At 51.4% G+C, this 11,345-nt stretch overlaps 1 protein-coding gene across 1 annotated transcript in view; it reads right to left on the bottom strand.

Annotated features, from left to right (window-relative positions):
* The window catches only part of TFAP2E (transcription factor AP-2 epsilon), an 88,384-nt gene extending 85,483 nt beyond the window's left edge, over positions 1-2,901 (bottom strand). Inside the window, exons 1-2 of the mRNA XM_081961963.1 lie at positions 2,600-2,901; positions 1,125-1,598 (exon numbers count right to left, since the gene is read on the bottom strand). Coding sequence (XP_081818089.1) covers positions 1,125-1,598; positions 2,600-2,626 — 501 coding nt within the window. The 5' untranslated portion in view covers positions 2,627-2,901. The remainder of the gene's footprint in view (positions 1-1,124; positions 1,599-2,599) is intronic.
* Between the last annotated feature and the right edge of the window lie 8,444 nt (positions 2,902-11,345).

The raw sequence follows: 11,345 nt of genomic DNA, 5'->3' as shown, positions 1-11,345 counted from the left end.
CTTTGGGGAAATGGTTTACACGGGAGTAAATATGGGGGCATCTAGAGAATAAAATACTAATTCAATGGCATTGACTTTAGCCCGGGGCTTGCGTTCTCAGGTCAAGGAAGCCAAAAATAATTAGATAAACAACGGCCTAGTTCTTTCGCGATCAAACTCTAATAGCTTTGAAGCGCGAAAAGCCGAAAGCGGCAGGCCTCGTCTTCTGGCTCTTGGATCAGGACTCCTTTCGCGGGGCTTCTGGTTTCCTGAAAACTGGCGAGTTAAGGTTTGCGTGCATGAAAAGAGAAAGGATAAGGTTTGGAACTTGAGACCAAGAGAGGGGAGAAAGAGGGAGTGTGGGAGAGAAGAAGCGGGCTCCCTGGGGAAGAGAAAGAAAGAGACAGAGGCAGAGGCAGAGAGAAAGGAAGAAAAAAAGAAAGAGAAAGAAAGAGAAAGAAAGAAAAGAAAGAGAGAGAGAGAGAAGGAAGGAAGAGAAAGAAAGAAAGAAAGAAAGAAAGAAAGAAAGAGAAAGAAAGAAAGAAAGACCGTGTATCACACTCCTAACCTTGTCTACTTGTCTTCGCCGACTTTTAAGCAAACTTATCTTTCACCCCAGAAACAGGCGTCCAAAATTAGCCTCCCAAAACTCACGCCAGCTTATTCACCGCCGTTTTACTGTTTCTTAATTTGCTTTACACGGTGGAAATAAGTAGACCGAAGTTGGACGAGTTGCTTGATTCGGGAAAGCGATCATCGAAGAGTCGATTTGCATAAAAATCGAGTTTAGGGGTTTCCAGGGGTTGATTCTGGCTCTGGTGCTCTCTCACTTTTTAAGGCAAAAAGGGCGGTTTTTCAGCAACGCCAGCAACGGCGGGCGCTCACCCCGAAGGCTGCTGCGGTCACCCAGTTTCCCCCCCCCCCGCGTTTGCCTACTTGTGGCGGAGTGGGAGCAAACGGCAGGATCCCAGGAATCCCCAAGGAATCCGTGATTGACCTGCCAGAAAAACGCCACTGGACCCATTAGGAATTCTTTCTCGGGGAGTAAAACAGCCCCGGGGAAATATCTTAAAACGAAGCCGCCGAAGAGCCCCCAACCCACCGTTTTCCCTTCCAGTTCGGCGCGTTTGGCGAGGAACCGGTACCTGGATGTCCTCGAGGCTGGGGTGAGCCAGAGAGTGGAGTCCCAGCGGCCCGTCGGCCAAGGCGTGCGCTCCGTCGGCCAAGCCGTGGAGCAAGCGCGGCATGCCCGGGTAGTCCCTGCGCGGATCCAGGCCGAGGGCGCGGTGCGTCTGCGAAAGGAGGCCCGCCGCCGCTGCCGCCGCCGCCGCCGCTTCTTCCTGGCGCGCCCGCTGCGAGGGCCAGCCGCTCTGCTGGTGCTGGTGGATGGGGTTGAGGCCGCCATAGGGGTCCCCCAGGTGCGGGTAGGCGCTCTCCTGGCTCTGCGCGTAGGGCAGCGGCGGCTGCGGGTAAGGCGGCGGAAAGTAGGGAGGCTGGAAGTCCGAGGCCGGCGTGTGGCACAGAGGGGGAGCCGAGGAGTACGCCGCCGCCTGGTTGAGGGACGAGAGCTGGGGGAGGCGGCCGCCGGCGGAGGTCCCGTTCAGCCCATCCGAGCGGTCCTGGTGGGGGACATCAAAGAGAGGGAAAGGTCACCACGCAGCCAGCCGCGCTCGGGGCGCAAGGCACCGGCTTTCCCTCGCTCCAAGCAGCGCGCGTCGCTAGGGCTCCCGGTGGCGGCGGCTCCCTGAGGCCCCGGCTGGCAACACCTGAGCCTCAAGGCAAGGCGCAGCTTTCTCTACTACCCAGCCGAGCCCCGCTCCTCACCTTCTCCCCCCACCCCGCCGGGCAAGCAAGCCAGCCAGCCAGCCGAAGAGCGCAGCGCGCTTCGGGGCTCGGCGCGGCTCAACCTTCCTAAGGGCGAGCCTTTCGCTTCCTGCCCTCTTCCGTCTACCCTGGAGCCGGAGCAGGCAAAGCTGCCGCTGAAAAAGAGCCCAAGGCGCAACCGAGCAAAACAAAACGAGACACCCTTTGTGGCCTCGCCTCGCCTGCTTTGAAATCGCACTTTTGGCGACCGGCGCGCTTTGGGGGACTGTAGAGGGCCCCGCCTGGAGTCCTTTGCCTCCCCTTCTTGTTCTGCCTTCAGTAGGAGAGACCCGCAGAGACCCGCAGGCGGGAGACCCTTCCCCCATGTCCTGACACAGCCTAGGTTTTGCGAATAAGAGCGGCGGAAGAGATCTCGGCCTTTTCCTTCAACCTCTGTTCGGGGGAAATAATCCGATTTATCCCGCCAGTGTCTCTCCTTCGTTCCTTCGCCCCCCTTTTCTCTTTCCTTCCCCCCCCCCTCCGGTTTTGTAATCGATTCTCTGCGCTCTCCTCCTTCCCAACCTGGGTGGTGGTGGTGTTGAACGACCAGCTAGGTTGCGGTTCCCAAGCCCCGACATCTGGCACCTATTAAAATACGAAGTCCTTCTGAATCTGAAACTACGAGGGCGCTTCAATTAAAGTGGCGTTTCGAAGGATCCCTCCCGGGAGAGGAAAACTTCGTTCTCCTCTTCCCCCGCTTCTTCCTTACAAACGCGTCCCCGCACACCCGACCAAGCAACACCCAAGTCTAACTCACCATCGCGGAATACGTGTGCACCAACATCTGCGCGGTAGCCAAGCCCCCAGATCGCTTAGGGAAATGCCTCCAAACGGGGGGCAGAGGGAACGAGGCTGGCAACCCCGACGGCTACTAGAATCTGCGCCCCGTTCCACCCCCCCAGGAAAAGTATCCGTTAAAAGCGAGCGGCGAGCGGCGACGCGTCCATCGAGGGCTTTTCCAGCGCTGTAGCCAAGCGAGCTCTGGACGGCCAGCGGCTCCTCCTTTTCAAAAAAAAACCCCGACCTTTCCCCCTTCGAAGCCTGCGCTTGCCTCCTAGCTCTTCCTCCCTCTGAACTCAATACAACTCCATGGACTCCAGTTATACAGGCGGGGGCGCGCGCCGAGCGCCGGGAGCGCGCCTTAAAGAGACAGAGCCGACTTCAAAGCGAAAGCGCCAGTGCGCCTGCCTTCTGGGGGAGGGCGGAAGGGCGCTCCCACTCCGCTGCCACGCGCGCCGGATTAGTCTCCGGGGTGCCCCCGAGGTGTGTGGCGCCTGCAGCCCCCACGATCCGCTCCGAAAGCACCCAGGGGGAAAAAGGATCGACGGCCCGGTCTCCCTTCCCCTCAGATCGCTGCGATGCGAAGCTGCGCTTCTTCATTTAAGAGATTTAACGCGGTGGAAAACGCGCAAGATCCAAGAAGGGAGTTGCAAACAGCAAGGCGTAGATTGCTGCGACCTTCTCTCGGGTAAACCCGCCGAGCTCCCAGCAGTATCTCTTGGACCAGGCGGGGAACGAAAGGAAGCTTCCTGACTACCCGCTTAAACGGGAATGCGAAGGAACGATTTTGTTGGTCTGCTTTGGCTGTAAATCCCAAGTGGCGGAGAATTGCCTGCGGATTCCTTTTACTGGGGTCCGCAATTTTTTTTTAAGCCAAGGAACAAACCGATCCTGCCTCCCTGCATTTAGCAGGAGTGCTTTCTTCCTTGCCTAGACCCTACGCACCTGCGATTCCCCCCCCCCCCGCCTACTCCCCCCCCCCCCCAAGTCATTGCTTCACTCTGGCAGTGCGGGAACGTGGCGCTTTCAAACGGGGACAGCGCCTTTCCCGAGATCTGAAAAGTACGTCGATGATTTCTGGCCACTTTCCTTCAATCTGACAGCGCATTAATCCCCCTCCCTCCCTCCCTCCGCCGCCTCCCCCTTCTTTTTTTCCCCAGTCACTCAGGCCCTGGTATGAAGGACAAAGCACTTTTCGGTCTGCGCCTGTTTCTCGGTTTCTCTCAATTATTTCGCCGCCAAGAGAAGAAAAGAAGCGCCAGGCTAAAAGGGGCTAGAAAAACGTCTCCTTTTGCCTGCAGATCCAGCTGGATTCAGATCCGGGAAGCGCGTCAGCCTTGGGAACCAGGCAGCCTTCCAGCAGGTAGAGCCCCCAAGGTTCAGCTGTGGGGTTGGAGGACAACGGGGGAGGTGGAGCGTGGGGGGGGAGACAGGTGAAGGGACGGGGATTAATCTTACTCGACACAAGTGGAACAACCCTCCTCTCCATCCTCCTGCTTCTTCTATGGCGAAGAAAAGACCAAGAGGGTGTTGGGGGGGGGCGCGGGGAGGGGAGACACGGCTAGAGGGAAGCGAAGGCTCGATTCTGCCCAGCTGCTCAGAGCAACTCTGGGACAAAGCCGGTGCCCCGCGCGAAGCTAGTGACACTGACAAGCCATTGGCTGCTAAACCTTTCACCCGGGGCTGGGGGTGGAGGGTCGCACCGCTTTAGGTGGCTTGAGGCCTTTCTTAAACTCCGGCTGGGTTCACACGACCCCACTACTAGCAGTTGTAACTTTTTAATGGTGTTAATCAGCGGCGGGTAGTCCTGCAAGGCACCCATAGAAATGGCAAATATGAGTATACTATAAACAAAACAAACTTGGTTTGGGAATTAATCCAATGTGTGGATTGGCCAGATACACCAAAGAATATTTACCACAAGCAGGCTGGGTTAGGACAACACGTTAAGAGCCCCCTCCCCACAAAACAACCCGGGTTAAAAATGTGCGTGTTTGTCACCAAGTTGGCCTCTAAGTTTGTCTGGGGAGTCTTCCTTCTTATCTCGGTATTAAAGATCGCTCCCCCCTTCCTCCCAACATTGAATTCAACAAGCTCGTCAACCAATTTGCGCCTGGAGGTTCAAAATACCCGGCGTCGTTGGTGGGACTTGGGTTTCCTACCTTGAAGGAAAATTCCCCATCCATTTAATCATTTCTGAGAAGCAACTTAGAACTGAGGAGAAATTTCCTGACAGTGAGAACAATTAATCAGTGGAACAGAAGTTGCCTCCAGAAGTTGTGAATGCCCCAACACTGGAAGCCTTTAAGAAGATGTTGGATAGCCATTTGTCTGAAATGGTGTAGGGTTTCCTGCCTAGGCAGGGGGTTGGACTAGAAGACCTCCAAGGTCCCTTCCAACTCTGCTATTGTATTGTATTGCCTTCGGCAGCGACTAGCCGAGTAAAACCCGCAGGGATTCCTTTCCTTCTTCCTTCATCATTTCTGCTGCCCAACAAACTTTGAAGAAAGTCCCATGTACTCATTCTACCCACCTCAGAAAAGTGCCGAGAGAGGCAATCGTCTTCTTAACCATCTCACCCCTGCGACTCTCGGTTGAGATTTCTCAGTTATCGGACATCCTTCGGGATTTAAAAGTTTCTCCCGTTCCCAACTCCCTCGCCACGGGTTATTAAAAGAAAAGGAACCGGCGCAGTAGTTCTAAATTGCAGCGGTGTAAGTAAGGGAAGCCACGATCCGCTGTCCTGGGAACCCGCTTTCCAGTGGAAATAAACTTCCTTGTCCTTTGGGTTGGACATCGGGACAAGCCATCGTAGTGGCGAGTGGGATACTTTGGTTGAGTGTATGAGCTTTGCTATTGTGCTTTGTAACTTACAATCTATGGCTATCCCACTAAGTTAATACAAAACACTGTGGCTTATTCAACAAACTTAAGTAAACCCCGATTTAGAGCTGTATGGGAACCCAGTTTTATGTGCTTTGAGAAATTGTTGCTAAAGGTTTTTGGGAAAGGAGAGACAAAATATATAGAAAAGCCTTAGCTTCAGTTCAATTCAAACTCAATTCACCCTTGAGAACCGCATGATTCCTGGTTATTTTAGCCACATGGTAGAAAGAAGGTGGTACTCAAAGAAGGTGCAATTTACACATTACTCGTGCCAGGAAGGCACAGAATGAAACACAGCTGGCTTCAGGCTACACGCCTAAACCTATGTTAGAATACTGCAAAGAACTGGAGATATGTGCCATGTGTGGTGGCCAATCACAAAATGCCTTTTGTTTCCATTGCAGTTGACTAGCAAGGGGAAGGGAGGGAGGGAGGGAGGGAGGGAGGGAGGGAGGGAGGAAGGAAGGAAGGAAGGAAGGAAGGAAGGAAGGAAGGAAGGAAGGAAGGAAGGAAATAAATGACAGGTAGGAAATGACAAGTAGGGAAGGAGGGGGAGGGGAGAAAGGAAAGTTATCTGGCAACAATAGAGGGAAACAGAAACAAGGAGATCCAACTCCTGGTCTGGAATGTGTCTTTTCCTTCTTTATTCTCTCTCTTGATCGACTCCCACGGGAAATCCAAGTCTGCCTAATGGGTAAAATCAGCCAGAGGTTCTGAAAGTTTTTAAGAGCTTCTGAGCACTGGGAGAAGGGCTCCAAGATTTAATTTTAAAAGGGACAAGAGTTTGATTGCTTCATTTTTTAACGGCTGAAAAACGAACTATATAAAGACCATTCAGACAATCCTGTGTTGACAGCTGAAGGAGGAAATGTTTAAAAACCACAATTTGCATCTCAGAACGATCTTCATACAAAACAGCCCGAGTCCAGTCCTGAGGCCTGGCTGCCTTGTCGGTTGAATCTTCAGCATATCAACACAACTTTTCCCCGCACATTTGCACGTACAGACGTGTACACAATTGTACATGTGTGTGTCTGCGGGCTAAGAGGCAGCCAGTGGAAGGTCGAGCTAACTAACCCAAGAGGCTCCTGTATTCCACCTGGGAGGGGGATCATCTCTCCTCCTTCATTGGTGAAGATAGAGCAGTGATGTTCACGCTGCAGGAACTGACATGCATACAGCGTGTAATCTAACTCCAGAATTTAATTATTTTCTGGAATTGCACAATCCGTGAAACCATAAAGTAACCAGAGGGGGGGGTCTCACCCAACACATAGAAATGTAAATTTGAAACTAGCCAAAATTAGCCCTTGATTGGAAGTCATCTGCTAGCGTGTTACCTGATTGAGCTACACATTTTCTCTGTCCGGTCCAAATGAAATAGTCTTGGGTTCTATTCTACCCACCCACCTACCTACCTACCTACTTACCTATCTACCTGTGTGTTTTTTCAAAGATTCAAATCTAACCATCCTCCTAGCCCTCAGCAAAATCAGGCTCCAAATCTACAAAGAAGGAGAGCTTAGAGATATTTTGGCCCAGTTTTTGCCAACCAGAATTGTTTTGAATTATGGGTTGGTGTGCCTGCTGGAGTCCAACTTATCTGGAAAATCAAGATATGACCCCTTTCTGCAAATATTTTTTTTTAAATGATACTGAGGTATAATATTTCTCAACCTGGAGGTTCCAGGTAGTAGGCAGGGAGAGTAAGCATGGCTGGATTACAAGCAACCTAGCCGAGTGTGGTGGTTACACACTCGGATAGTTCTTTTTCTGTTAGGTAATGGGTACCCACTATTTATGAGGGACAGTGGTGGCTAAGATGCTGAGCTTGTCGATCAGAAGGTCGGCAGTTCGAATCCCTAGGGTCGCATAATGGAGTGAGCTCCCGTTACTTGTCCCAGCTTCTGCCAACCCAACAGTTCGAAAGCAGGTAAAAAATGCAAGTAGAAAACTAGGAACCACCTTTGGTGGGAAGGAAACAGCGTTCCGTGCGTCTTCGGGCGTTGAGTCATACTGGCCACATGACCACGGAGACGTCTTTGGACAGCGCTGGCTCTTCGGCTTTGAAACAGAGATGAGCACCGCCCCCTAGAGTCGGAACGACTAGCTAGCACATATATGCGAGGTGAACCTTTACCTTTCTACGCACTATTTCTATTTAATGAGGAGCCTCAGAATTTAAATTCTGCTTGGCATTTTGAATTAAAAATCATTGGGGGACCTCGCAGGAACAGTCTTGAAATCTCAAGCAGGGATTTCCAGATTGGAAGAAGGGAGAAAAAGACCATCCTCTCCTGGAAGACTTTTTATAAAATTATCCAATGGAAACGAAGTCCCAATAAATTTAATGGGGTGCAAGCTAATGCAGGGAGGTATTTACTTCTGAGTAGATATAGTAGATTTGAATGCAGCCTTCAGTTGTTCATTTACCAGGAGGTTCCTTGAATTTGGTACCGCATGCTTTCGTTCGGCAGCACACAGATAGACTGCGCCTGCACTACATGCTTAAACAGACCTGTCAAAGTCATAATGGATGCAATTTTTGTACAATACTCTCCTCTTGGTTAGGTTTTACCTTGGCCCCCCTTTTAATGACTTAAATGTGTTGAGGGAACTCAGCTAGGAATCAGCTTCTGACCTGAGCGAATGGCATCCAATTCAAAAATAAGCCTGGCATTATTAAGTGAGCTTGGTTTATGCCAAAAATAGCGTGGCTAGTTTGGACTAAGTTCTATGAAAGTCTTTCCTAACCGGAGCCCTGCAGTTACCGGCGTTTCCCGGCTGCTTCGGCTGGCTAGCAAAATATATATTGCCCTGACGGTGAGATGAAAGAAAGAGAAAATTGGGAGGATCTGATTGGGTGATAAGTAGCCAATGGGTTGTATTCTCACCTCCTCCTCTCTTTGGGGGCGGGCACATTCCCTGCCCCGAATCCACCAATGGTGGATCAATGCTGAGTCGTCGCGTGAGCAGTTATTGGAAAGCAGAATGAAGTTTGCAGCGCATTAATTAGGAAACCTGCTTATTTTCGAGGAGTTTGAAGAACCAGCCCCCAGCTGCTTCAATCTTGGTTTGGGGGTACCAAAAGACCAATGGTGGTGGGTGGTTATTGTTGTTAGTTGCAAACTCGGGTCCGACCCATCACGACCCCATGGACAACGTTCCTCCAGGCCTTCCTGTCCTCTACCATCCTCTAGAGTCCATTTAAGCTCACGCCGACTGCTTCAGTGACTCCAACCAGCCACCTCCTTCTCTGTCGTCCCCTTCTTCTTTTGCCCTCAATCTTTCCCAGCATGAGGCTCTTCTCCAGTGAGGGTGATTAGTTTACACTCCATATTGCCCCCTTGTTCTGAACAGCACCCGACGCTTTACAATAATTGTGTTCTCTCTCCCCCTCCTCTCTCTTCCTCCTCCTCCTCCTCCCTCCCTCCCTCCTTCCCTTCCTCCCTCCTAGATAATTTTTATCCGTGTGTTTTTTGATGGCTTTTCTTTGTACCTTTCCCGGCCTTATAATGTTTTTTTCCCATTTCAATGGGTTGGTGGGCTAAGACGAACTCCATCTGGGGAAGGGAGGGGAATCCTGTATCGGAGAAAGCCGTAATCCAGACTTCCGCATTACCGAAAGGAAACAAAGTACAATAAAATAATACCAACGGCCATCGTCATCCTGAGGTCTTCTCGGAGAAAGCGTCCGAAATGCACTAAAAGACGCGCAGCCGTTGATTTGTGGATCCAAATACAGTTTCGGCTGAACAAGACGGGGGGGGGGGGGGAGAGAAAGTTCCGAAAAGCTCCGAAACTTCTTTCCTTTCTCGTCCTTCCAGGCCCCCTGAATAGTCCGAAGGAGAAGCCCAGCAGCTCCCATTTCAAGCGGAATCCCTTTTGGAGTTAAGCTGATTCCTTCCGGCGTCGCTTTCCGTGCATTCTACGCATCGGAAGCCGCTAGTAGCATGTCGAGATACCTAATTAACAAAGGTTGTTTCGGAATGGGGCGAAAACGAAGGGTTTCCTTAAAACGAAAGGTTTCCTTAAAAAGAAAAAGAAAAACCTCTTCCCATCCCAAAGGTGCTTTTTCAAGAGGCAACTGGACTTTCTTTGTTTTTTGCTTGAAGATATTTCGCTTCTCATCTAAGAAGCTTCTTCTGTTCTTCCGTTCAGTTGGAATCGAAGGAGCTTTTTGGATGAGAAGCGAAACGCCTTCAAGCCAAAAAAAAAAAAAAAACACGAACCAAAAGTGGTCTTTTGAAAAAGCATCTTTTGGACAACCATGACCTGGATGCCCTGAGAATCTCAACAGACTTCTCTTTCTATCGGCACAAGCACCACGCAGCGATCCCAAGGGCTGGCAATCCGGAACTGCGCCATCACCGGGACAATCTCCGCCGAAGTCAGCGGGCCGGCCGCTTTTTCGGCCAGTCGGTTACCCTCAGCCCGCCCCCCCCCCACTCCCCGTTCCTTTGTAGGAGCTTCCCCGAGTCTCTCGGCCCATGTCAATAAATCAGAACCAGGCTCAGGCTGGGGTCGCCAGGCGTTGCTCACAGCTTTCTCTTGCGCCGGGCAAAGAAAGAGGCAGGTGTCCGGGAGTCGGCGGGTTGAAGGGAGCGCATCACCGCTCCTGCTGCTGGTTTCCCTTCATTTCTGTTATCTTTATTATCCACATTAGGTAAAGGTTCCCCTCGCACATATATGCTAGTCGTTCCCGACTCTAGGGGAGGGTGCTCGTCTCCGTTTCAAAACCGAAGAGCCAGCGCTGTCCGAAGACGTCTCCTGATGATGACTAAAAGCGCAAATGCTGTTTCCTTCCCACCAAAGGTGGTTCCTATTGTTCTACTTGCACTTTTACATGCTTTCGAACTGCTAGGTTGGCAGAAGCTGGGACGAGTAAGGGGAGTTCCCTCCATTATGCGGTGCTAGGGATTCGAACCTCCGAACCGATGACCTTTCTGATCGACATGCTCAGCGTCTTGGCCACTGAGCCACCGCGTCCCTTCCATTATCCACGTTAATGACACAAATTAATATTGGTAGCACAGCCGACCTCAGCATAAATACCCATAACAATACTAACAACAATAATCGTGCCTGGTGAAAATCAGGCACAATGACAAAGAGGTTGCAAGTTGAAGACAACTTAGTTCGAAAAACGAACGCCTGACGCGGGAGTGGGGGTGGGGGCACGTTTCAGCCACACTCTGCATTTCTCTGGACCCCTTTGAAAGCAGGACGGCGACTAGAAGACCCGCGGAAGGCTCCGGCCAAGCTCGGGAGAAAAGTAGCTCGGAGGATGCTCAGCCTTGATTACCAGCCGAAGGAAAGGAGACACCCCCCCCCCCTTTTCAGGAAATGTTGATCTTGGACCCGCCGGGTCGGCAGGAGGCTGAAAGGCAGGCAAGTCCCTCCAGGGGTATTTTCATGGACTCAAAGGCTGAAAGCCCCCCCCCCCCCCGCCCTCTTTACTGGGAGGGAGGCATGAAAGGCATTGGCAAAAGTCGGTTGGAGGCATTGTCTCAAAAAAACCGGTTCTCATTTCGCCGAGTGTTTGACGGTGAAGACAAACCTGGATTTCATATCAATTCACAGGAGAAATGTTGTCTCGGCTGGAGAAATCCTCACCCAGAAAGTCTGCAGGAAGGAGATTCTTGTGGTTCTGTGAAGACTGTTCCTATCAGGGAAAAGGGGGAAAGGGAAGGAAAGTGCCTCTTAAAAGGCCTGATAGAGTCCTTGTTTCCTCCCTGTTCATAACCTTGACATTGGAAGGAAGGAGGAAAGGAAAAAGGAAGAAAGGAAGGAAAGAGTGATGAAGGAAAGGAAGGAAGGGGAAAAAAGAAGGTAGG

This window comes from Natrix helvetica, assembly GCF_964273705.1.
Source record: "Natrix helvetica genome assembly, chromosome: 9".
NCBI classification, from domain to species: Eukaryota; Metazoa; Chordata; class Lepidosauria; order Squamata; family Natricidae; genus Natrix; species Natrix helvetica.
Note: the sequence above shows the minus strand (reverse complement) of the source record. Positions and strands in the feature narration are given on the sequence as shown.